This window comes from Zeus faber (assembly GCF_960531495.2).
Source record: "Zeus faber genome assembly, chromosome: 7".
Classification (NCBI taxonomy): domain Eukaryota; kingdom Metazoa; phylum Chordata; class Actinopteri; order Zeiformes; family Zeidae; genus Zeus; species Zeus faber.
Window position 1 is genome coordinate 17,818,884 of NC_137203.1, and position 27,816 is coordinate 17,846,699.

At 45.2% G+C, this 27,816-nt stretch overlaps 1 protein-coding gene across 1 annotated transcript; it reads right to left on the reverse strand.

Annotated features, from left to right (window-relative positions):
• Positions 1-14: 14 nt before the first annotated feature.
• On the reverse strand, positions 15-27,816 carry epg5 (ectopic P-granules autophagy protein 5 homolog (C. elegans)). The gene is made up of 46 exons (XM_080004458.1): positions 27,709-27,816; positions 27,168-27,300; positions 26,312-26,995; positions 25,591-25,851; positions 25,297-25,495; positions 25,010-25,146; positions 24,764-24,871; positions 24,608-24,681; positions 24,350-24,458; positions 23,992-24,106; positions 23,762-23,912; positions 23,503-23,664; positions 23,223-23,380; positions 19,765-19,916; positions 19,371-19,511; positions 19,057-19,218; positions 17,678-17,797; positions 17,311-17,573; positions 17,072-17,212; positions 16,789-16,933; positions 16,416-16,613; positions 15,642-15,749; positions 15,441-15,563; positions 14,712-14,878; positions 14,376-14,618; positions 13,885-14,008; positions 13,617-13,761; positions 13,099-13,270; positions 12,798-12,960; positions 12,562-12,704; positions 12,263-12,419; positions 11,738-11,932; positions 10,985-11,198; positions 10,494-10,681; positions 9,814-10,021; positions 9,598-9,673; positions 9,381-9,484; positions 8,755-8,930; positions 4,238-4,462; positions 3,930-4,139; positions 3,064-3,208; positions 2,722-2,964; positions 2,372-2,585; positions 2,007-2,225; positions 1,750-1,864; positions 15-1,652 (listed from the first exon to the last, which is right to left on the reverse strand). Exons 2-46 carry the CDS (start codon positions 27,219-27,221, stop codon positions 1,470-1,472), a joined length of 7,794 nt encoding a protein of 2,597 aa, XP_079860584.1. The 5' UTR covers positions 27,222-27,300; positions 27,709-27,816; the 3' UTR covers positions 15-1,469.

The window sequence follows — 27,816 nt, forward strand, 5'->3', positions numbered from 1 at the left end:
AATAAGAGGTTCATAATGAGGGGAACTTTTATTCCAGGTGCTTTGTTTGTAGAACGGTGCACAGAGAATGCAGATCGCAGGCCAACTCTGTTCTGGAAGCTGCTGTAGTGCACAAACGCCGGCGATGTTAACAACCAAAATATGTAATGTGGGGGACCCTTGTTAATCTGTGCGGCATTGTGACAAGCTATATTTACTCAAGCGTCTGCTTAATAAAACAACGGCATGAGACATTTACTTTGCAGTGCAGAGAAGAATGGTGAGCGTCCCATGGAGCCTGCTGGCTGGATCCCTCCTGCAGCAGCCCCCACGAGAGCCATTCCTAAAGACTGACTCAGAGAAAAATGCTTATTGCCTTAACACAGTCACCACATAACACGAGCAATAAGGCAGACTATGCTGCTACTGCTGCAGGATTGCTATTAAGATGGTACAGATTGACAGACATGCTAAAATGGCAACGGGATTGAAAATAAAGAAATCACCTGGGTGACGTCATCATTGTATAAATATAAAATTAATATATCCAAACTTCCAACAATGTACTGATGGGTCAGTAAGAATCACCGGATTGTGTGCCTCAGCAACAACAGGACACAGTATATCTACTGTCAAGTCACTTTGCAACTTTCTAAGAAAACAATAATGTTGTATGCAAAGTAGCACTTACACAACCAGTGCAAATCCTTTTCCGAAATGTGACAACAATTATGCAAAGCAGAGAATGTTTTTATAATTATAAAACAGTTAAGCAGGTTTCTGATATGGTGTTTTTGTCTTTTGAAGGGTTAAGATATGAATAATATCTCTTTGGCGGAATAAACATCAGCACTTTTGGCAATACATAAAATGTGGTTCACTTATCTTTTTCCAAATACAATGTGTCTATTTCATTCAAGCAGATATTATTTATATATTTATATTTCTAAGAGTTGGCCATCATTGCACTAGAGAGCTCCATCATATTTAAAGCTACTGTCGAGAGTTCTATCAGCCAATGAGCCTAACCAGGCGTCTGTGATAGATCTATCAACTCCACCCTCCGTGAGTTATTTCCTTTGGACCGATTCCATAATAACAAATAAATTATGTGCAAAATCAATTTAAATCAAAAACATGAGAACAGATGTTCAAAGAATTTTAAAATCAAAAGGCAACTGTTAATAAAAGGCATTAAACATTTAAGAGGTTAAATTGCATGTTGGGAGGGGAGGTCAGACGCTAACATTTCTTTTTCTTTTGACTAGTCAAAAGGACATATTGTAGTACAATCTTCTCTTTGTTTGGCTATTTACCAAATCCAATTCCAGTTGTACTGACTGTATCTTTGCGCTCCAGCATAATGTCAGGAAAGGGAAGATATGGATTGTCACTCTTTCGCCTCAGAAGAAAAACACCCCCACCCCCAAGCCCCAGCGGGAGTGACAGCGAACGTCCGCCAGCCATGCTGGAAATTGGAGCCTCAGGGATCAACGGATGATGTGCAGGTATCTGAGGTCGGGGTAGAGGAGGTTGCTCAGCAGGGCCAGGAGTCTGGGCCCATCTTTCAGGCAGTGCCCGGGATAGCGGATGAACTGAACCGCCTTATTCACAGAGTCATGTAGTTCAGCATACTGCTTACTGGTGGGCAGGGCCTCCAACACTCCCAACACCTAAAACAAACAAACAAACAAACAAAAAAAAAAGCATTTCATACGACGCACGCAGTTTAAACGCATCACATAAAGTACGAAAATGCGATTAGTGTACCTGCTGGGCTTTAGCGGAGAGCTCCAGGTCGGTGGTGGGCTGGAGACGCAGCTGAGTCTCTGACGCCACCTGGACTGAAAGAAAAGCCGCCATGGAACGCACCACCACCCTGAACCTGGACACAAACACACGCAAACCCACAAACCCACAAACCCACACACACACACACACACACACACACACGCACGCACAATACGTGAATAGACCTTTAATGAAACAAGCATTAATTCATGAAAACAACACAGATTTCACTTCACCTATTAGAAACTGGCGATTTCCTCCCCAGGCCGATGGCGCCGAGCAGCCCCGAGTTCAGCCTCTCTTCTCCCAGCTGGGAAAGCCTGGTTTGGAGCCGCAGGAGACCTAGGACCACACCCAGGACTTCCCCCTGACCCGCCTGGGGCTGGAGCTGCTCCGTAGACAGGACCAAGGCCTTGTGCCACCACAGGAACAGCTTGGCCTCGTCAGCTGGACTACTGGATGCAGGAAACACAACCAAAAAAGGTTTTGCGACTGTTATCTCCCAGACTCCCCTCTCTCCTTTAAAATGGAAGTTCGAAGCAAAATGACAGAGCGAGTGAAAGCCTAAGGGAGCGAGGCGTTTAAACCTGGCGGGACAGACCTCGGGAAGACCTGACTGGACCACGCGTTGAGCAGAGCCAGTGTCCTCCTGTCATTGGCTGCTGTGTGTTCTGTGTTGAGCCGCTGCAGGATGAAGGCGTACAGGGTCAGAAAGCTGCCTCCGGATTGGCTCTCGGTCAGGAAGTCCTCTACCGTGAGTTCAGGCACCTGGAGAGACGCCAGCACAGGACCCCAACCTACCGACTCCTTCTCGGCTGACGAAGGGACAAAAAAGTGGAAAGTAAAATAAAAAACATTCGCGCCCTCATAAGACCGTGTTTAACAGACCAACTTACTGATCAATATCTTTATTTAAAATCATTTCCAGTGGACTCAATTTAGGTGGAGTACCGTGATTGAAGTACGCCGTGATGGAGGCCTCCATGATGCGCGCCATGTGACGCACCGAAGCGAGACACCGGGAGCACGCCGTGAGGAGGGGGAGGATCGGAAACCCCCTCCCCTTCCTGTCCAGCCAGGAAATGACACGGGCGGCCAGGGCTTCGCCCGTGGACACGCCCACTCTGTTCAGTAGAGCCAGCGCGTCGCTGAACAGCCTGCAGAACGCCATGTGCCTCTGCTCCAAACCCAACTCTGCGGAGCCGGAGGGCGGGGACGGGAGGGGGGAGAGATAAGTTAAAGGAAGTAACGAGCGACAGACGGCTGTTGGCTAACGCTGCTGCGGATGTTCACCTGGAGGGTTGAAGAATACAATGCTCTCTAGCAGCATCTCCAACTGGGTTTCCAGGCTGTTCAGGTTGATGCTTCCCCCCTGCTCCAGAGTCACCAGAGACTGGACCGTCCAGCACACACACGCCCCGGCCTTCAGCGTGTCCTCCTGATACACAGAGACAGAGACAGGAGGCTGACAGAGGAGACGGTAAAGGAAAGGGAAGGGGGCGTACAGAGCAGCAAATTTAACTCAAACGGGAACGTCGCGGCGGGGCGTCGAAGCCTACAGCGCTTTAAACTGCAGTTAAGCTCCACTCACTTATGTCCACTCAATGCTGCTCCAGAAAACGCTGCTCAGACTCGATAAAAGTCAATGGGAAAAAAAAAAAATCTTCTCCCCATAAATATATTCAATAAATCCCCCCCCCCCCCCCACACACACAATTTTAGGGTCTCAATATCTACGTCTGCTTCTTTTAATGGGTGTCTGGGTTGTGATTCGTAACAATGATTCTTCCATTAAGAAGATATTAAGGCTTTAAGAAGTAAATATCTTGGGCCGTCAACTTGATTGACAGGTCTCTCATTCATGGTTCAAGGTGTCTCTTCCTTCCTCTGATTATGTTGTGGTTTCAGTTGCCCCACCGGCATGACAAGGCTCCGCCCCGCCGCTGAAATCTACCAGGCTCTGGCTCCGTCCTGCTAAGATGGCGGTGAGCGTAAACCCAAACGCAAAGCTTCAAATCCACTCTTCCGAAACCAACGGGTAACGTCACGGACGCCATGTCCATTTCTTAATTCAATCTATGGTTAAACTTTGTGCTGTCATGCGTTGGAAGGCAGGCTGATAGAAGGCCACTAGTCCTGTAAAAACACGTTGTCCTCACCCTGTGTGGCGCTCCGTGGGGGAGGGGCTGGAGCCCGGCGGCGCTGCGCAGTGACTTGAGCAGCAGTGGCAGGGCCGAGTCGGTGCTGAGCAGCAGGGACGCAGGATAGTGTGTGCCAACATACCCCAAAATGCCCTGGTATGACGAGAGGTCCACATTGTGCCAGGGCAGGGAGGAGGACTGCACCAACAAACTGAGCAGCGGGGAGTCCTTAAGGTCGGGTGAAGCACGGGGAACAATTACGAAGGGATTCTTTTAACGGAAACAACTTACTCGACCCATGAAAATAAATCAGTTGTTGAACTTGCCGGATGACTGAGAAGCTGCTCCTCTTTCGTGAGAAACACCAGCATGTAAAGCAGGTAGACCAGCATGGTGTGCGCGTCCTTCTGGGTGGCCCCGCTGGGCAGGGTGGGATACACCGACGCCGCAGGCTGCGTTTTAAAGTGGTCGCTCAGGACGCTGAACCAGTTGACCTCACAAAGGAGCTCTCCCAGGAACAGGAAGCAGCTCTTCGGGCTTTCTCTCTCCACCTGAACAAAACATCACAGTCACCATCTCAGAACTAACCCAATCCAACTTAATAATAAGTAGGTTGGGTTTAGAGCAGGGGTTACCAAGCCACCTTTCCTCAAAGATCCCATAAATCAAACCTCAATCTTGGGCCCCACTTTTTTTTCATGTACCTATTAGCGGTGAACTACGTGTCTGAATCGGTTCCATTTCCATGGTAGGTACATAAAGGTTTTCAGAGCATACAATACATTAAAACAAATCTATTTAATGATGTAATAATTATTTAAAAGGTCCCATATTATGAAAAACTCACAGTTCCAGTTCTTGTGCACATACATTTGTGTGTCTGATGGGCCTACCAACACAAACTGTGAAGGACGAAGGGCTGTACCCGACTCAGAACTTTGTCAGTTGAATCGGATTGGGCTGTTCAATGCGAAGGTTGGACTATTTGTTGGCAGGGGCGGCGGCCCGGCTTCTTATGGAAAGAAACATGTGGGTATGGAATGAAAGCGTGCGTAATGGGGACACTTTCTCCATGGCTCCCTCGCCGATCGCCGCCTCCCTGTGCGTTATGTGCAGAAAATAATCTTAACGAGTCTACGAGTCGTGTCCCGTCCCCACACAGTTTTTAGTTGTTTTATTCGGAGGAACGGGGCACAGCTCTCCGTGGTGCTCTACGCCATCTGGGCGCATGCCGCACCCTTTGAAATGACATCCCTGTGCATTTTGTAAGTTTCCGTTTCACCCTGTTTTTGTAATGCACACTGACTGACAACAAACGAAAGAAAAAACGACCACTCGACTTGAAGAATCTCCGTCGGCTGACGGGTTTCCGACTGATGATTCGACTCGTCGACTTTCAAGGGGGCAGCCCAAGAAATGAAACAACCCAGCCAGTTTTTTGTGGGCTCCCTATTTTAGAAAACGTGATTCAACGAGCTGTTCACATTTGCCTCCCGCTCCTACGTCGGTGGGGGCTCATTAGAATTAGAACCGCCCCCCCCCCCGAGTAACTCCACCCACGGCTTGAGAAGCCTAGTGCCGGACCCGTTCGCATTATGTCCAAGCTAAGAGCTAAGCATGGGAACTGCTCTGTTGTTGGCTGCACAGACCAGCACAACTATTTTAAAAGAAAGAGGAATTAATAATTAATCACAAAACTACAGACGAGGGAAATGTAAGTAATTAAAAAATAATTGTGCTGCGTATTTCTTTTGCCGTTTAGCACTAGCGAACGCTAATAGCTGAGGTATACCTGTCAACCCTCGTGTTTTTCCTGGGATTCTCCTGTATTTCACACTTCTTTCCCACTGTTCTCCTGTTTAAATGTTTTCCCGCAAATCTCCCGTATTTTTCAACCTTTCTAAAAGGTTGGTGGTGACATTGACGGTAGGCTGTGCCGCACAATCAGAGCCATATCCTCTCTGCTGTGCGTAGTTTTGCGTGTTTCACATTGAATTTTTCCACCTCCTGCATGCGCAGTCCACAGTTTTATATCAACAAAGTCACATGTGACCTGCCGTGCCTGGGTGCCGCCCCTATATAATCACATGGGAATCACATAGAACCTTAGTTACATACATAACTCTCATTCTATTTTATTCTTCATTCATTTTTATTCACATGCAACTTTATTGCACATTTCTGTACAAATAGCCTATCCCATATACATAACCGTGCCGGCGTCTCTCCAGGTGCCTGAACTCACGGTAGAGGACTAATCTCCGGGTGCGTTGCAAAGACATTTCACTACAGATATGTATGAACGTATTGATATGTACGTGACAAATAAACCTCTTGAATCTTGAATCTTAGATCGCCAGAGGCAGTGTTTCACACTGGATGACTGACACCAAGAGGTCATGGGGAACCACCATCCCTCACTTAATCTGTTGATGGCCCTGTAGAACCGCCGCTCCTATGGGAGTGGCGATGTTGATCCGGAAGTATCTGGCAAACGGGTCAGGGGATGCCCAAGTAGCTGCGGCGCAGATGTCTTTCAACGGCACACGCCCTTCAGGGCTGCCCACGATGTGGCTGCACTTCTGATAGAGTGGCCCCTAACGCCAGCGGGAGGAGGACATCCCTTAATACTGTACACCGGGGATATCGCATCCACAATCCAATGTTACAGTCTGCTTACACAGTGTAGAACCCTCCTTACACCCGCCATAACAAACAAATAAGTGGGCTGTCCGGCGAATGTCTGCCCTCGCGCCAACATAAGCTCCAAGTGCTCTAACTGGACAAGAGAGTCCTGCCTGCTCGCAGCCAATTCAATGATTTGGTTCATGTGGAAGGGGCGAAGCCTCTTTGGGATAATGATGGGTTGGGCAACAGGCTTAACTCCTGACCCATCTGACTTCCAGCGTACACAAGTTTTGGTTGATGACACAAAAGAAAAGCCAAAGGAAAATCCTTCTTGGCTGACAGCCTCTTGAACTCAGCACCTTCCAATGGCTCAAAGGAAGACAGCGAGAGGGCCTCTAGCACCAGGGGCAAGTCTCATGAGTGAACCCTTACGGCTCTCGTATGCTGCAAGCGTCGGGCTCCTTTTAGGAATCTTGCGACCAACACATGTGACCCTACTGGTTGGTTGTCCACCTTAACATGCTGTGAAGAGATGGCTGCTGAATAAGAGGGTGACCTTTTCTGGGACTGCAGGAAGCGTAGTATTATGGGCATCGAACAGCGCTCTGGATCTTCCGACTGACGCACACCAGTCGGAAAAAATCCTCCATTGGCACACATAGAGTGACCTGGTGGATGGTGTTTTGGAGTTTGGGATGATTTCGACTACACCCTGGTTATAGGCATCCTGCAGTGGTTCCGGCTCCTCAGGGGCCAAACCCACAACTGCAGCTGGCCTGGGTTTGGGTGCCAGATATGACCTCGCAATTGGGAGAGGTCCAGTCTCCTGGGAAGGCACCAGGCCTCGAGGAGACGGTAAAGAATCGGAAACCACGGCCTTCCCAGCCAGTCCGGGGCCACTAGCAGCACTCTGTGGCTGCACTGACGCACTTTGTGTAACGTTTCCAGGATCAGCGGGCTGGGTGGGAAGGCATAGAGGAAGCTGTCCGGCCAGGGACGCGTTTGAGAGGCAAGGACACTGCTCGGTGCTAGAGTACATTTATATGTTCTGACCTCTGCGGGCCGTCCCATTAACCTCCAACAGCCCTGTGCTGCCAGACAGCTCCCCAGCCTGACCTTGACGCATCCGTGGTGCGGACAACCAGAGTGGATGCGCTCGTTTGAACACTACACAAAAACTAGGGATACTGAAGCCCTGTGGTGTTGCTAGTTTCTGTAACAGTACGTGCAGTCAAACTGTAGGGTTCAGCCTCCGGGAGACGAAGGATCAGTGATGAGACCCCACACTGCATGAGTGTGCAAAGCTCTTAATTTCAAAGTTTAGACCGTAAGCTCCTCACAGAACGAGAAAAAGTTGTTTTTTCTACGTTTCTTCCTGCTACACGAGAAGATCTGAAGGAACAGAGCCCTGGGTCCCATGTGATTATATAGGGACGGTACCTGGGCACAGGGGGCCACACTTTGTTAATTTAAAATCCTTGACCGCGCATGTGCGAGGTGGATAAATCCAGCGTGAAACACTGCCTCTGGCGGTCAGTAAGAACAAAATAGAACCATTAACATGGTGTGTTTTTTTTTTTTTTTGTATTATTCCTAACTGAATTAAACAAAGAAAGCCCCGTGCATAACAAGTTCATATAGAGAGCTCCCCCCGGCCCACCAACCTCCCCACCCACCCACTCCACACACAGACAGTCACAAACTGAGTGGTGCGTGGGGAGCTGCAGCTCGTTTGCATTTAAAGCAGCACGCACAGAAACAGGCCGTTAAGAACAGGAGGGGTAGAGATGTATGTTAGAATGGCTGGAATGCATAATCTGGTGAGTGGTATTTTCAGGAAAACTTAAAAGACATATTTTGGGGGAACCTCAGAGACCTATTTGAACTTGTTGAAAAGGAGTATAATATAGGACATTTAAATTTATAATATTTCAATGTTGTAGAATTATTATTTTTAGGCCTCTAGAGGCTTCAAATATTTATTTTTTGTACAGCACATGCATGCATTCTTTATTGTTTAGCCCTGTGTTGTCACACAGGGCTAAACACCTGTACAATCCACGTCTCATTTAAATAGCGTGACAATGCTTAAATAGTATTTATTTCAATGTCCATTATTGAGAAACAGCTCAGTCCATTTACATGTTTTTGTTGTGGATTGCAAGTCTATGTCAGCATTGTGTGTTAGTGGGATCAGGAGGTCACGGTGTCTTACTTTAAAGAGCTGCTCCATGAGCTGCGTGTCGGGCTGCAGGTGGATCCAGGGCAGCCCACGGAGCTGCGTGTGGTACAGGTAGAGCAGGTGCTCGGGGGTACGAGGAGCAGTGCAGCTCTCACAGTATGTCATGAGGCATAGCCACAGAGCACCGCGCTGAGTGGGGAGCAGTCGATCTGTGGCACATCCACATATGTCAATGCTCAATACAAGTCAAATAGTACAACAAATGGCAAGTACAGGGGGAATCGATTGACGAAATAATTGACTGACGAAAACATATCAAGTTAAATGTTAGTAATCTAAATTATATTGCTTAACAAATTCTCAATAAGTATATGTATTCAACATTTTCAAGGTGTCTGTATTGGATTAACTAACCGGTGATGATCATTTCACACCATCTTGTCGCTAATTACGGTACCTCATGATGTCCCATTTAACTTATTAGAGGTAAAAAGCGAAAAAACTCATCAAGAAGTTTTTGGTTTTGATAAAGTTGGCAGCCTCCTACAACTGGTGGATGACAGTCATTCTGTCAAACATCTCAAATATGCACCCAGACTTGGTGTCAGCCCTAAACAACATCCATTCAGGGAGTAATAACATTCAAGGAGGGAACCCACCTCTAAATTTATGGTGCAGCGTGTCGGTGAGTTGGGAGTACAGGCCGACTAGACATCCTGCAGTAGCAGCATCAGTCTCGAGCCAGGGGTAACACCTGGGGTTACTGTAAAAGGGGAGCAGGGCATCAAAATGGTGGGCGATGCTCTCAGCAGAAACATAGGTTATGTCTTAATAAACACAGTGTGCACGGACTAAGCACAACTGACCCACGCTTACCTGGCATCGCCTGTGTCCAGGGGGAAGATCCAAGGCTTAAACAAATTCACAATTTTACTGTGCAGGTCCTGCAGGGCTGGACAAGTGAAGCAGACAAACCGTTTTCATCACAAGAGAGTACATGGAAAAAACACTTTTTTCCTGAAGCCTAATCCGATTCCGAAGTCTTCCTCAGGTTACATCATGAGTCGCCCATTGCAGCGTGTGAGACTTTACCTTTTTGTGTTTTAGAGCTGCTGACCGGCTCCCTGGCAGCGCCGCTGAGCTGCACGTTAACCAGACATCCAACAAGATGGCCCCAGAAAGTAACAACCTCACTGACGTAGGGCGTCCAGGCTGTGTACAGGCCGAAGCTGCGGAGGTCGGTCTTACTGAGACGACTGCGCAGGAAATACTCACTCAGCCAGTCGACTGTCTCATCCACCTATGAGCAAAACAATTACAAGACAGGTGGTGGTCATGATACTAGGGCCAGGAAATATAATGTTGTAATATTGAAGTTGTGATATCAGACTGGATAGCCTCTGGGATTTATTATAATATTGCAATATAGTTAAATGTGGTCTTTAAGGTTGCATTACAGTAAATCAATCAAATGTTCTGAACTTCATTCTGTTCTAATGAACGACTCTACCTGCTTTATCATAATATTTACATTAGTAATAAATGTAATGTATATTTCCAACTATAACCATCAAATATTTATTGTGTGTAAACGTCAAATCAAATCAGCAGTTGTCAACCCTAAAATATCATCAGTATGAGTACATAAGTATTTCCCCAAAGTATTCCCCCACTGGAAACTACAATTAAATATTATAAAAGATTCTATTATTTTTAGTTTAAGAACACTACACATAACATCAAGCAGCTTTATCAGCTTGATATTGTGTTACCTGCTGTGGGGAGAGACTGATGGGGGCTCTGTAGGGTGAGGCAAGGAGTCCTGTTGAAGGGCCGGGGCTCTCAGCAGTGCTGGTCGCTGGTTCTGCTCTGACCTTGGAGCTGCTGGATGGGGGTAAGCAGCCCAGCACTCGCAGTGTCACCCTCCAACACTCTGGACTCAGCAACTGGTCTGAGGAGCCTGGTGAGTGGACAAAACAGCCCGGTTTGTGCAAAAGCTACACAAATTTAATAACTTGAAATCCTCATTATCACATCACCTGATCTTTGTTCATGCATATGGAGGACAGACCAACAAATTCAAAAATGGAAGACGCATTAGTGAATTCATGTACTTTGAATGTACAACATTTTTAACATGTGCACAAGTAGCCCCGTGGGTCTAAACTGTAGAAATGAACATGGGCTACAGGAATGAGTTTTATGAGTTATGCTGTCCTACACTTGAACACTTGACCACACACAGATATACAGATGGGCTTACTGGTCATGAGAAGGCGTAAACAGTCACTGTAGTGGTCTGGGAAACGGTGGCGTAGAAGCATTGTCCAGTGTTTGGTGAAAAGGTGGAAGGGAATGAGGAGGTCCGGCTCGGGGTCGCAGCCACAGACGCACAGAGCTCCGTGGACCAGCTCCAGCAGACGGCTCCTCTCAGAGAACACCGGGTGGCCTTCAGTCAGCCAGTGGGTCAGATCAAACTAAATTAGACGTGAAGAAGAGGATGCACAGAGCGTTATATAGGACTGGCATCAGTGTAACAAATATAAATCTGATACCAAGAGCCATTATCAAAATGTTAATAAAATAGTGCTAATTGCGAAAAAAAAAAAGCAAAAAAAAAAAGCGGAATATACTCTTTCCTCCTATAACAAACTGCTGTGTGATTTAACATTTAACCTAACCTGACAAAGCTTAAGGAACCTCGCCACAAAAACCCACCATCATTAGTGGCGTGGAGTAAATTTATTTTGTGGAAAACAGATAAAACATGTAAAAAAGAACAAAAAACACATGATAATGATAATTGGTGCAGACCAACTGCAATTTGTTCAAGGACCCTTAGAAGGCAGCATACCCTAGTGTGGGCACCCCTGGACTAACAGACTCCAAAACAAACAGCCTCAAGTCTAAACTGATCAGTGGAAGTAATGGAATGTATTGGTACTCAGCATCAGTCCATCTGTAATATTATACAGATACATATCATGAGGTTTGCGTCAGGGTGTCTCTGGATGACCTTAGTGAGCAGCATGAAGGTGACGTCGGCGCTGTCGGGGTGCAGCGATGTCACCACGTCTTGGTAGAGGGAGACGAGCTGGTTGGGCGCTGCGTTGGGGGTGAAGAACGGGGAGATGAGGGGGCACAGACGCCTGTGCTCCAGGATGGTCTTCAGGACACGACCACACTCTGCGGTCGCTCCCTGGATGAACACCTGCAAGCAAACACGCATACAGTACAAACAACAAAAACATGGTTTAATTTAATATAATTTGTTTATTTAATCACTATAAAGAAAGAAAGTGAAAACAAGGTTCAGACTATTGTTTGGTTGTAGAAGTAAAGTTATTATCCAACAATATTATACAAATTATAATACTACACAGTGTTAATTTATGGCAATTATTGCTAGTGTATACCTATTACATTTTATTACGATAATATTCTACCATCTATTCTAGAGTTCCTCTTCATCTTGTGAATAAAGTTTTTCAATAAAAACTTTATTTGGTGCAGAAATCAAAGTTTGTTGTATCACTGTTACCTGGCCCAGCATCTCCACACAGGAGGAGAGGTATTGTCGTGTTGGTGGGTGACGCAGTGTGTCCTCACACACAAAGGAAACCACCTGATAGAAAGCCAACACACCTACACCCTGCACTGCTGGGGTCTTCTGAGCCTTGTACATATTCACCAGAGCTCTGTGCACAAAACAAAAAAAAACAATGGTGACCAACAACTACTGACTAAGAAAAACATTGTTTTTGCACTATTGGAAATACATTCATCTTCACATCAATCTGCTTCAGTTGCATTTGTAGGGCCAGATATGAGCATACTGACGTGATGAAGTTCTCAGTGTGCACTGCGGCCTGTGCCAGGCTTTGGGGAGGGGGGGCCATGGCATCAGCCTGGAGCTTCTTTAAGTCGCTGCACAGCGACACAATCTGAGTCTGGACCGCCTCCTGTTTCTGGACGCACTCACACTGCACATGGGCGCACACACACAAACATACTCATTAACAAACCGTTTACCTGAAATGACTGGAGTGACTGGTATACAGTGTATGTGGTCGTACTGTGACAGTGATGTTTGCAGCTCCCTGGCAGGGCTGTCCCCCTTTCCCCCTACACTCCAGTGCCATGGAGACTTGCTCTGGCCGGTTCTTGTACAGCAGAGGAAGGCTCTCCAGCAGTTCATGCTCCATTGCCACCTGCTGGGCTTCCCGTGCCACTGCAACCCTTATGTCACACAGCAAAACAGATATGTTTCTGTTTAAGCATGCGTGATCTGTCAGCTATGATACATAAAGATTATATGTGTGCATGCGTGCGTGCGTGCGTGCGTGCGTATGTGTGTGTGTGTGTGTGTGTGTGTACCTAGCCTGCTCCTGCAAGGTGCTGAGGTCCCGCTGCAGGAGCTCAGCAGCAGCTTTAGAGTCAGTGAGGCAGGTGTCTCGGACTTCAGCCACCGGAGGCCGATGCTGTTGCACTGCGGGAGCAGGTCGAGGCACCGGGTGCTTCTGCAGGTTGGACAGGATTCGCTCCTTGGCTACACATGTACACACACGCACACACACACACACACACACACACACACACACACACACACACACACACACACACACACACACACACACACACACACACACACACACACACACACACACACACACACACACAGTGAGAAGATTTATCAATATCATGAAACCACAAGAAAGAATTCATCTCTCTTGGGTGAAATACATGTTGCGTCCTCCATATTGTATATTGGAAACAGGATCAGAGTGATGCAAATTATCGGTCATATACGTTTGTTTCCTGTGTACTCATTTGTGATCCTTAATTATGCATTGCTACATTCACGGTGGAAGGAATGTTGAGCATTCATTTTGTACCAGTGTGAAGGCTGCTGTAGTCAGTGAAACCAGGGTGCTGGCTTTGGAGGAAGGTGGGCTCACTCTGCACCTTCTCCCACAGCGACAGAACCTCCCTCTGGTCGTACTGCACACGCTCCTGGTCCACGTACTCCAACCACAGCTCCTGACCCACAACAGCAACAGAAGCACAGCACGCTTCTGTTAGTTTAGCACCATGGCAGCGTGTCACCGAAGTGAGCTTACAAACCCCATAACCTGAGCACAGTGCAAACTTTCCGAAACCCACCCGCTGCTGCTGCATGACCTGGGCCAGTCGGTGAGGGTCGTACTGCTGAGGAAGTGAGGGCAGGTACACTTCCTGTTTCTGAAGAGTCTCGTCGTCCAGCCACACGGCAAACACACCAAACAACCTGCAGACAAATCGATCACATGACACCTGACACCCAGGGAAAAAAGAACTATAGTTTGGTGCACAAAACAGTTACTACTTGATCAACCAATAATCCTACTACTGCTATTGATTGCAATTATCTAAGCAGATCCCAATAATTTCACAAAATTGATTTTGAGCCAATGTCAGAAATGATGCAATAAATAGAATGTGAATTAGGTGTATTTCCATCAGTTGGGTTGAGTCTACATTATTTTTTATGCTCAATGTCAATAGATAGATCCTGTGTATTAGGTATAGCGGCAGAAAATAAAAAAAAGAGACAATTCAATTGTTAATCCCAATTATATGTAAAATGTCATGATGGTGACAGCCCTAACTCCTACCTGACCAGCTCTGTGTGCAGCTGTGGGGAGGTATGGTAAGGGGGCTTCGGGGCTTCGGGGCTCTCGTCTCCCTGGCTGGCGGTGTCTGAGGTGGCGGTGTGTCGAGGAGGGACCCTGAGGGCCTGGCTGGCGGAGTGGTGAAAGTCCGACACCTCCTGGAGTCTCTGCCTCAGCTCGCCGAGTAAAGATATCTGGGCGGACGAATGAAAAAACCTCCTGCCGATGCATCCTCCAGCTAGCAGCCTGGCGGACGAGAGACGCAAACAGCGGCTTGAGTCGACTTTGAATTAGAGCGACGTGGCAGTGACGCTTTCATTCAGTATAGGAGTGTCGTACCCGTACTCGGGTCCAGGCTGTCTGAGGTAGAGCTGTAAGAACCTCTGCCAGACGAGGGGGAGGATAGGGTGATCGGGGGGCGTGGCCAAAGCCTGGCACGCCCAGCGGTACACCTGCAGCCTCTGCAGAGACGGAGCTACGGGCAACTTCAACCGCTGCTGCGCCTTCTGGCTCACACAGAGACACGTTGATAGTAACACCATCAGCCCTCCAAACACACTCTTTGACAGATCGACTGCATGGCATCTTGTTAAAGTATCTAAGGCTCTCTTTGTTCTCTTCTGCACTTTGTGTTTTCATCATGTATAGTGTAGCCATTACAAACTGCACCAATTACCCAGCTCCACTTCTTAAGATTTGTCTATTTGATGAAAAGAAGTTAGGTCTAATTCATCAACCTGAAAGAACCATACCGGTATCAGCAGACACATTTTACTGCCGACCATTTTCCTGATGATAGCTCACCTTTTAACATTTTCTTATTAATGTTCAGTTGTCCGCGGAACCAGGAGATCAATTCAAGGTATGGTTTCTCGCCATATCGTTCAAATGAATACATAAAAAATATATGTAAAAATGTGACTTATAATTGGAAAAATGGTCAGGGGTAAAGTAAAATGTGTGTGCTGCCTAGTAAATGGACTAAAACTTGATATGATAATATCCTTTAATATCAGTATAAAAGAGCACCTTGTGTAGATGTGTTGTATGATTTCTCCACCTGTGTACCTTCAGGGCCTGGTCTGGGGACAGGCTGGGTTCTGACAGGAGCTCGTGTTCTACGCAGCGTCTGAGTTGTGAATCCTCCTCAAACATGCCCTCCATGTTGAGCACCAGCCAGGCGAACCACACCTGCCGACAAAGTTAGACACCACCCGTTAGGCCAGAAAGATTCACCAGTGCAGCATGCTCTGCTCTGGGGATGCTCACCTCTTCCGTCAGGGATTGGCCCTCCACAAAGGAGGGTGTGGCATTTCCTGAAATCCAGCCAACCAGTGAGGAGAGCAGACCCCGTTCTCCATGGTAACTCAAGGCATTCTGCGTGAGTATGGAGACAGAGAACATCCATTACCATCCACTTACTGTGCATGTCGAGCAGAGAGTGTCCGCATTTCATCTGTCTTCTTCATCGAGAATCCAGATTCAATCAAATTTTACATCTACAATTTATTTGTATTACTGCTACAATGTCATTTATTTTGATTATCTTTTTTACAATAGTTAAAAATATCCACATATCTAAATGGAAAATGAATGAATATGAACACCTTAATGATTAAAAGTACACTCTTTACAACCTCCTTCATTGTTTTCTTCTGGTAAAGAGGCTGACTGGGGTCACTTTCAATGTCACATTCTGACTGATACTTTGATTATCTGGGTACTTTAGAAGCAATACAGACTAGAGCCGCAATTACTGAAGCTCACCGCAATTCATCTAACTTATCGTTAGATTACATAATTATGTTTTTATCTAAATGGCAAGGTAATTTCAAGCCAATGTGATCAATGTTTCATCAAATAAAAAGCAACTTATGTGTTTTTCCATCAGAAAGATTGAGGGAAATTAACTGCCCGGCCAATTTTATGTTCCTATGTTCAATGTCAATAAATGGCTCTTCCTCATAAGGTGCATGTATATTATTACACTATTACAGGTCTCCCATGTTGATAACACTCTACCGTAAGAAAGTGAGACAGCACCTTGTGCTGTTGGTATAGCAGCTTCTGCACACAGTCCTCCTGGTGATGTGTGAACGCTGCACGGCAGATCTGATCCATGAGGAACAGGACGGTCCTGTCGCGGTACCAGAGGCTCTGCTGGGTTAGAATCCCCACCCAGAACTCGAGAACCACTGCAACACCCACGCGACCGGGCTGGGAACTCTCCACCATGTGAGTCTGAAAGAGACGCAAAGGTGCTTTAGTGCATGGGTTTCCAATTTTTATTTTATTTATTTATTTTTATGGTGGTTCAGCTGGTAAAGTTAATGAACTTAAAATGAAATTGAAAGTTTTGCAGACTTTTAGATAGTCTTGCGTAAAACTTGGACTGCAAAAGCCCTTTTGAATGTACCTGTATGACACTGTTGAGCAGTCGGACATTGTCTCCGTAGGTAGTGCCTGTGAGGAGTGGCGCTACCCGGTGGGTGACCTGCTGTGTCACACCTTGTGGACAAACACTGTCACACTGCAGGAACAAGTGGATACAGCCCACAAACCTGTCAGGAAAGAAAGGAATCAGGGTGGTTAATCATATTGTTGGTCGTGACTCAACTCAGCTCCCACAGCTGTGTACGGACACATTGTTCTGGTCTTTTCAGACGGGGCTGACAGACAGGCTGTGGGCGGCTCCTCACTGTGTGTTGTTTAGCAGGTAGAAGCTCAGAGGGTAAGTCGGAGGCAGAATGTTGTCTAGGAGATGCACAGCAGCTCTCAGGTGACGAGACTCAATCAGAGTCTTCAACAGCGTGACTCCCTCAGTGCAAAACAGTTCCAAACTATAAAAAGTACAGAGAGGGAAATGCATCCAGGTTAAATTCACTTTATTTAGATTCAATGGTGGAACACAAAGTGCATTTTGTTTGAGTGTAAAAACCTGTGTCCCACGGTTGTCATGGCAATGGACAGGTAGCAGCCAATTGGAATGCCGGCCTTCACGGCCCGGAGAACAGAGTGCATGCTGGGAGCGTGCGTGAGCTCCGGGGAAGGGTTCGGGGCTGAGCTGGGGGCGGACCAGGCTCCCTGGGGGTTCTGGGCGTTGGCGTGGAGCTTTAGCCTCAGCAGCAGCTGCCAAGCCCACTGACTGAAGGAGGCTTCGGGAGACACCCCCAAACGGAGAACGCTGGCGAGGTAGGACACCTGGGAGGAAGAAAAGGAGAGCCAACACAACCGAACAGGAGACTGTCAACGAAAGGGAGAAGCTGTAGGAAAATACTTTGAGCTAGTTGGTTTCCAAGTGGTACCTGTTTGATTCCCTCCGATATGAGGCCGCTGGTTTTGTCCGTCAGATACTTCTGGTATGCTTCGGCCACCAGCAGAGCCACGTCGCTGTGGAGGCAGGAGGGCAGCGCCAGGGAGCCGTCCTGCATGGAGAACCAGTCATTTTATATACACCCAAAATCTATGGAGATTGAGACATAAAATAACTGCCCCGAGGCTCGGAAAGCGAGGTTTTAGCAGTCTCAAGGTCTCACTAATAAGGCCACGAGGTAGTAAACCAGTAAATTGAGTGTTTTATTTCAGTTTTACAATTGGTCACAGAATTGGTGACCTGTCTCAGTCGCTCCTGGAAACCCATTTCTATACGTTACCCCTTTTATAAAATCATATATGTTTCATGTCCATTTTGTTTAAATATGTTTGTTTGTACTTATTTTTTTATTGTATGTGTATTTTCGGAATTTGTATTAATTAATACTTTTATGAAATTTTATCCTTGTTTTCATGCCGACTTTGTTGAAATGTTTTGTTTCCATTGTTTCTATTTTCTGCCACTTGTGAAAAACGTTGTAAAAGCATAATATAATAAAGATTTACTTATTTACTATCAAACCATTAGAGGCAAGGACATTAACAGGATTAGAAATTAAAAGATGAGATTCTTTTGGAAAGTGGGTGCAACTAAAGTTGCTTTTAAAGTAACTTTGAAACCTTTTCACCACAAACTGCAATTAGCTTTTAATGGTGTAACAGGGAAGCTAAATCAGTCATTATGTAAAAGTTTGCAGCTCAACAATGAGTTTCTGTTATCCCGTAATTACCGATTTTTGACGGGGAAAATCTGTCCGACATATTTAAATCTCTCTGGTCATAATGTCCGGTGAAAATTATTTCCTTGATGTCGAAATAAAAAAGACTCAATCATTTCTCTCAAGTCCACAAGTTTGTTAATTTATAGAAACGTTCAACAAGCGCGAATGGAAAGCCAGTCAATTTGCCCCTTCCAACCGTGGCAACGTACTATTTAAAAACGATATAATCATACGATATAATCATATATCGAGATATGGAAATTGAGACGTAAAACAACTGCCCCGAGGCTCGGAAAGCGAGGTTTTAGCAGTCTCAAGGTCTCACTAATAAGGCCACGAGGTAGTAAACCAGTAACTTGAGTGTTTTTTTTTAAGTTTTACAATTGGTCACAGAATTGGTGACCTGTCTCAGTAGGAATTCTCAAGTTGCTAATTGCTTTTATGTTGATGTTTTAGTCTCTTTTTAATTTCTGTGCTGCCTTTCCTGTCCAGGGGCTTCTTGAAAAAAGAGATTCACAAATTAAAATAAAAGTTGTGAAAGATCTGACAGCACAACGAGTTACAGGATACATTTGTGTTGGACTGGGTACCTGTGTGAAGCCCCAGTTCAGCCCCTCCAGTATGACGCAGGCCAGACGGTTCTCCACTGCAGAGAGGGGATGCTGGTGCAGCCAGGCTCCGATCACACACACCTCCTCTGATCTCGGCTGCCACAGGCACAGCGGGAGCTCTTTGCACAGATACAAGGCAACCTAACACGCATAGACACACATGGAAAAATCCAAGGGTTGACAGGCCTCGCTCACAAAATGTTCGAAACATCAGATTTTATTTTCAAGTGTACTGTAGTTACTAATGTTTCCACATATGGATATTGGTATATATTAAAAAAAACTGTACTCACCATGCCTATTGTGTGTATGGTCTCTCTCAGCCTCTCCAGCAGCACAGAGATGATATAAGGATGGGTGGTTGCTATGGCAGCGAGCAACTCTCTACCAACCTTGGAGTAAGTCTCTCTGGTAGCCACGCTGACGTAAGACACCTAGATGAAAATTTAAGGGTGTAATTAAAAGATTGAAAAAAGCAGTCAAAGAAAAGGTGGAGGTAGCATAGAAGTGTTTAGGAGAGAACACTGTTCAAGACATTGCTTCTGCAGCCAACTTTCTGAATGGTCCCAAAGAATTTGACAAATATATATAACTGACCACACTTAAAAGATTAATCTGCTTTGCCTAGATTCTTCAACATTTTCTGGCAAATACAGCTTCACATCTTAGTGGGTATTTCTGTCTAACCTGGTAGATGAGCAGGGTGATGGTGGTGATGAACGCAGGGTCTGAGTGCTGTGTGGGAGTGGCCATGTGTGCCAGTGCAGTGAGGAGGGCGATGCCGTCTGAGCTGTTCACCTCGCCCAGCCAGCGCTCAAACCTGTCCTGGTGTTCTGGGTCTGGGACAAAGAGCCAATGGTGGGGAGAGGAAAAAACAAAAATCACATATAACCCCATATTGATGCCCTTTTAGTGATTTATTATTTAATGCATTATTCAGCCGAATCTGTTGATTGTTTTAAGCGGCTCCTGGAAACCCATTTCTATACGTTACCCCTTTTATAAAATCGTATATCTGTTTCATGTCCATTTTGTTTAAATATGTTTGTTTGTACTTATTTTTCATTGTGTGTGTATTTTCTGAATTTGTATAGTTATTACTTTTATGAATTTTTATCCTTGTTTTCATGCCGACTTTGTTGAAATGTTTTGTTTCCATTGTTTCTGTTTTCTGCCACTTGTGAAAAATGTTGTAAAAGCATAATATAATAAAGATTTACTTATTTACTATCAACCCATTAGAGGCAAGGACATTAACAGGATTAGAAATTAAAAGATGAGATTCTTTTGGAAAGTGGGTGCAACTAAAGTTGCTTTTAAAGTAACTTTGAAACCTTTTCACCACAAACTGCAATTAGCTTTTAATGGTGTAACAGGGAAGCTAAATCAGTCATTATGTAAAAGTTTGCAGCTCAACAATGTGACCAGAGTTTCTGTTATCCGGTAATTACCAATTTTTGACCGGGAAAATCTGTCCGACATATTTAAATCAGTCTGGTCATAATGTCTGGTGAAAATAATTTCCTTGATGTCGAAATAAAATAGACTCAATCATTTCGCTCAAGTCCACAAGTTTGTTAATTTATAGAAACGTTCAACAAGCGCGAATGGAAAGAATATATGCCGATAACACCATTTGGTTCATAGAGAAATCAAGTTGTACTTTAGATGCTGATGTGTATTTTATCAGATGAGTTAGATGTATGAAATTCTCAATGTCACATCAAAACAGCCCAAAATATGAGCTGGTAATGGTGTTTGACCCCATAGTCTCTGAAAAGAAACTTAAGAGGTGGATGTCTTATTTGGCGGAAGAGATTTTAGAGCTGTCGAATTTTGCATTACCCTCCTTTTTCACACCAGGTAAGTGTTAGATGTATTAAATGCTCAATGTCACATGAAAACAGCCCAAAATATGAGCTTGTAACAACATTTGACCCCAAAGTGAAGTGAAAAGTAACTTATGAGGTGGATGCATTATTTGACAAAACAGATTTTGCACCTGGCGCAATTTGCATCCCCCTGTTTTTTTAAGCCAGGAAGACCATCACAAATGTGAAATTCTCATAACTTTGAGCGATACTTTGTTGCTTACAAAATGTATTTAATTATCACTGATATTAATCGCATGGGTCATGAGCAAGTCTGACATTACTTGTTTCAGTTCAGTTCGGTTCAAATCAGATCTTTATTCCTTGAGGTGAAATCTGACTTGCAGTAGGGGGCAAAAACACAAACACAACATACAAGAGGACATAGGATATTAATCACAACAGTTACGGCTAACAACCAAATTATGTATCTGTTCGCTAACAGTATCAAACCAGTGGAATGGTAGCTATAATAAAGTGCTGCTGAGCAGTGCAATATTTAAACCAATTGCTTTTAACCCTGGGGGACCTGTATCTCCACCCAGAGGGGAGAAGAACTAATTCCTCTCAGGTGGTCGGAGATATTTATTTGTTAAAGAAAGCCACTGCGTGGCAATTATTTTGCTGGCTACTTTACTTTTGATTTTTGTTTTGCACTGCAAAGTTCCCATACTAAGAAATAAACAAAAAGGTTAAAATAAACTCAATAAAGGATTTGTAAAATAAAACCATCGGTGTCGTTACTGGGTCTCTATTCCAGGTACTTGTAACACTCAACCGGCTCAACAAGTCATCCCTTGATTGTAGTTGGGAAGGTTGAGTGGGAGGGTTTCCTCAAGTCGATGGCCACATCTTTGGTTTTGTGAACATTTAACCATAAGAAGAGGTTGTCACGCCGCTCTACAAAGTCTTTCAAAACTGGTTCAAAACACAGCATTCTAGCAGTAATACCCGCAGTGAAACAAAAGTTAGGTCAGAATAATGAAAGAATTACATCAAATCTTGATAATATTAAACTTTAATGTGCGTTTCGAATTTTCAGATTGGCTGTGACGTGTGGTAGCTGGTACCACCATGGCTGTGTGAGGAGTGCAGCACTGGATGAAGAGCACCTCTGCCCTCTATGCATCTCACGAACATAGTGCCATTGCAAGGGGAGTTGGGCAGTTGCAAGGTGTTACATAAATACATTTATTTACAGTTTATTTTATTTATTATCTTGTTTGCACTTTGTCAAGTTTTTTTGTTTTGGTTTTTACCTTTGTGTGTACATTTTAGATTAATCAACCATCTACATGTACGTATGTGTTTTATTGTCCTGGTGCGCCCGTTCATTCAAGTTCATATCAACTTCTTCTGTCCTGTTGGGTAATGGGTTATGTATCATTATTTAATATGACGTTTGTCATATTTATAATAAACTTTGAGTGCTTCTATCTACCGAGTTGCAATTATTTTTGTTTTAAACAGATGGATGAGGTTATTTACATTTCTGACTGGATATGGTATCATAATCCCAACTGGTGAACATTTGGAAGTGTATGTGTCCGTTACCAAGGCCAAGGCCAGGGCCAGGGCAAAATTCTCAGTACCCAGTATTTTAAGAGAAGGAAACAGAATTTACACACACTAATTTTCCACTCTTACTAAAATCAACTTACTAAAATTAATCGACTGGCCTCCATGTAATGTTTTGTTTATTTTCAAAGAGTTTACATTCTATCTTATCTGAGAAAAAGCCGGGGAAACGGAAATTGTTTGATTTGAATTTGGCAGCAGCACGCTGTAATTAAAATGTTATGAGCCAAATAGGCATGTAATTTTTTGTTTGTTTAGAAATAATTTTTATTGTGTTTTATTTTATCTGAGAATATGTAGGCCTAAAGCTGAAGGAAATTATTTGTGTTTACATGTTGCCCCAACGAACATTTGTTCGGGCAAAGGCTAGCATAATAAAGATATGTTTATTTTTAAAATAGCGTTATGCAGGTGAGTCTATTGACGAGACAAAATTTATTTGGAATATAATGTATAAGCAAAAGTAGCCTACTTTTCAATAAAAAAACATTATAAATCTACAGGCCTTGATTTTGTCATTCTTTAGATAGTCTGCCTATCAATTGTTTTTAAAGCTCAATAAACACACAAAATATTTGATGGTAATTTCTCCAATTTGCCGTTGGACGTTGAACACCGGCACCAATTTTTTATAAGGGAAACTCTGTATGTGACATATGTCTGCATGTTTATCCTGGAGCGAGTTAGTGTGTGTACCTCTGAGGGCCTGCAGGCAGGCGTGTGTGTTATTTGTAGAGCCGAGTGTCTCGGGTCCTTCTGTCTCAGCACACTGCATGACATATAGGACCTTCCACAGCATAGAGCTGGACAGAGTCCCGTAGGGCATCTCAGACATGAACAGCCAGATACCCAACCTGGGAGGCACAACCACAGTAACATTTATATAAATGTGTGTGTTTTTAAAGTACTAGGCTCGGAAAGGAATCAATTCAGATCATTTCTCACGAGAAAATGAAAATCCTAAATGAGACTTCACCTCTTGTTCCTGAGAACGTGAAGGACAGCTCTAAGAAACAGGTGGTCGTACTCCAGCTGCAGCTTGTCCAGGGATAGTGATTGTGTATGAGAACTGGCTTCCCCCGAACCAGTTACACTAACATACTGGGCCCAGTGGTCACTGACATAGCAAACTGTCATCCTGATGGGAGCCAAACAAGATACAACATTAAAAATGGATCAGTATGTTGCAGGACAGCAGTGTACCCTGAATAGCTGCAGTCTGTATGTGCACTTACCTTATCATGTGTCCGATGCGTTTCACTAACTGCCTGTATCTAGCACTGTTGTAGGTTTGTAGGCCGAGGGCCAGAACCTCAATGAGTGCGGAGGCAAAACCAAAGACGCGCATCATCTTTTGACTGGAGCATGCCTGAGGCTCGTACACACCTGGAACCAGAATGCTCGGTAAACACAGATACGGCAGATTAAAGCAATGGTAGTCAGTAGGACAGACCGAGTTACTGACCTTTCTTAATTATCCCCAGCATGTGAGAATAAAGCTGCTGGAAGGGGAACTGGGATAGGAGGGAGATCAGGTCCTCTTCACACAGGAGAAGCCAACTGCTGTCTGGATCCTCATCCTAAACACAAGAGCATATAAAGCTTATTGACAAAAACTTTATTACTGCAAGAACTAATAGATACCCCATGGTTGACATATATAGCATGGCTGACAAATGAAGATGACAATCTGTTCAGTCAATAACGAGAATATTTAATATGCCTTCTTTGCCCCTCTTATTTTACATTTTGGCATAGCTTCATTGTATTGTGAGCTTTTGTGTATTATTCATCATTGCCTGAATATATTTTATTTCCCTTACCTCCTCTCCGCCCTCATCTACCAGTGTCCAGTTGCCAGAATTGGCGCCAGAGGTTGTCGAGCTCCGGCTGTCACATGGTTTCATATGGCTGAGGAATTCTGCTCTGTGTCTGAGGCGGGAGTGAAGATACATAGGTCGAGGGTTACAAATTAGGATAGCAGAATTGGGGTTAAATTATGGATTCACAAGAATTGAGTTCACAGTGAATGGCTAAGTGCAAAAAATTTGAGCTAATATTAAAATTGTTCCTTCCCTTACCTAACAGGAGACATGAGGATTGCCAGAGCCTGCATGAAATGTTGAACTCCACTGCTGCTCCCCAAAACCTTAATCTGAATCAAAGCAGACAAGACGACAGTCAACACTGTGAAACTCAGTTCCATCCATGTTGGAGAATGAAGGTCTGTGTCTAACCTGAAGGAATGGTGCTCCCCACTTGCCCGACTCAGCAGGACAGCACAGCAGATGGCACAGCAAATAGAGGTGTTCTCCTGACCCTCCCACATTCAGAAATACTGCCACCTAGGTATTGAAGGGAGGATAATTGGACGATTAGAACAAGGTAAGTGGGAGGGAGTTATATTGTGTGTGTGTGTGTGTGTGTGTGTGTGTGTGTGTGTGTGTGTGTGTGTGTGTGTGTGTGTGTGTGTGTTTTAATACCAGTCTCTCAAGCCAGTGATGGATATCTGTCTGAAACTGCGTGTCGTCAAGGACTCGCCGCGTGAAGCTAAACAACACACTGATGGCCTCTTTTAGGGGTTGAAGAGAGCAAGGCTGTGTTTGGCTACCACAGCAATCTGTCCAAAACAAACAAGCAAGCAGCTATTGATCATTACAGGCTGAATCCTGTATAATCGAAATACTGTATGAAATATCGCTGTTAGAGCAGTATACATGTTAGTCTAAGAGGCAAGTATTATTTGAAATTATTATGTTTCTTCTCTTACCTTTTAACAGACAATACAGGTAGGATTCCACCTGAAGCCGTGAAAGAAGAGCAGTGTATGCATGCAGCGCCACCTTCTGGTTAAGCAGTTCGACTCGCGCTTCAAACAGTCTTCTCAGCTCCTCCAGAACGTTCTGACTGAACTCCGCCTGCTGGAAGCGGTGGTAGCCACACACCTTGGACTGGTCCGCGCAGACACCCTGCAGGAGAGGAATGATGAGGAAAGCAACCTCTGACAGGAGGCTGTTCACGTTTCTGAAGTAAATCGCTCTAGTGTCTGTCTTAAAATAAATACCTGAAGTGTGAGCTGTTCATCTCTGAAGCTCCAGAGACGATTCTGTGTGCTCTTGCAGTCAGAGGACTGTGTGTGTAGCTGTGTGTGGGACTGGGTCAGCTGTCTGCGGCAGCGCCAGTAGTTCTGGAGCAGTTCAGTCAGTTCATGGCTCTCTTGTCGAGCCAGAGCACAGAACTGGGCTGCACACATCTCCACACCCTCCAGCCACGCTCTCACACCCCCGGCTGGTTCCCAGACACGAAGCTGTTCCTGTGAAAAGGCCTGTAGCGCAACAAAATTGTGCATGTTATTCTATTTGTAACACTCTCCTTAAATAATCAGGGCATCAGAGCAAATATGTGGGGATGGTAGCTCAGGCGGTAGAGCTGGTGGTCTAGTGATCTAAAGGTTGCTGGTTCGATCCCAGGCTCCTCCTGCTAGCATGCTGTAGTGTCCTTGAGCAAGACACTTAACCCCTAATTACTCCTGATGGCTGCGTCCGTCGGTGATTGAACAATTGTAAGTCGCTTTGGATAAAAGCGTCTGCTAAATGTAATGTAATATGTGCATACAAATGTCTGTCATGATTTTATAATATGCTACTATTTTCAGTTTAGAGAATACTTGTGGCAAGCCTTTTCAAAATGATGTCAACCAATAAAATGTATTTCAAGATTATAGTATCACTGAAAGCATACAGTAGTCAAATTGATATCTCCGTACATAAAGTGTTAAGAGTTACCTCGATCTCTGGAGTGCTCTTGAGTAATTCGGGGTAAAGTCTGCTCACAGAGAGATCAGCTATAGACTCAAGAGGCCGCAGACTGGGAGGAGAGGACTCCTGCTCTGGCAGAGCCAACACTGCAGGTTCTCTGTAGTTCCTCTGCACTTCTCCGGGCAGATGTATGAGAGGGCCCTCCTCCAGACTGGGGAGAGAGGGATAGAGAGCAGGGGCACTGGGGACAGGCCGGCTCTCAACCATGGATGATACAAGCGGTTGAGTAAAGGTCTGGTTTGTGCTCCCCACATTTCTACTTGGTGCTTGTATAACCTTTGTCTCATCCACCTTTACTATCCCCTCATTATTTTCAACTGCCTCCGGCTCAGATCGAAAGTCTGGCTGTACTGTGGCATGACATGTTTCTGATGATATAATCAATGGCAACTGCTGATTCTTTGCCAAGGCTGAGGCAGATGAAATCCCTGTTGAGGAGCATTGCAGCTCTTCTGAGAGTTGGACATTTGTCCTTTTGTCCAGCTCTGCAGTGGTCAGGGGATGGAGAGGGTCCTTGCGCTGTTCCTCCGTCTCCTGATATGGAAGACTGAGGGGGATGTCCGTGAAATCAGAGGTTGAAGCTTCATCGCAGACGGCCGAGGGAGATTTGAACCCTTTTCCTTCCTCCGCCTGTCTCTGCTTCCGTGGGAGCTGGGTTCACGCAAGAGAAAACAGCTGCTAAAAATCAATTTTCCTTGGTTTGTCAACATCTTCGCTAGTTGTGTCATGGGAGCTACAGCACATGATCAAGCGATCGACACTGTAATGAGTTAAGCCTCATCTGTGAGGACGAAAAAAAAAAAAGAAAAAAGAAAAACCTCACCTGAGATTTTGAGGTGGATTTGGACTTTGCCTTCTTCGGTCTCACCGCCTCCATCTTTGAGTGTCTGTTCAGGTCACCCCCTCACAGGTCTCAGATCACATTCACATTGAGCAGGCATTGCGTCCAGGCAGGCCTGGCAGGATAGGATGGCGGTTTAAGTATTAAGTATTACAGTGACAACAACGCAGGCATAAGCTAGTTGGTGTGGGCGCTGCTAGATAACCAGCTAGCGGGCTGTGAAGTCAAGATAACGACAAGATACCGACTGCCACTGCCACTGTCACTGAGCTTGACATTCTTCGGTCCGTTCGAGAGCGTCACTGGAAGAAGGGGCAGCGAGTTAGCTCCAGGCGAGGAAAAAGAGGAAACCGAAACCTCCTCGCACTTACCCTGGACCCATGTTACACAACAGCAGCAGCAGCATCTCGACTCTTCAAAGCTAATGTGCTGGGCTTGTTTTGCTTTGCACGTTGTCCGCCTTTGATATAATCGACTACTCGTAGAACCCCAATGCTCGCGACGTGTTCCCACAGCTACTCACACGGTGGGGAGGACGTGAACCAGGCCCAGGCAGGTGGGGTTCAGCGGGGTGACAGGCTGCGGCTCGGCTGCCATTTGTTTTGTTTTGTTTTGTTTCTGGAACGCTCGC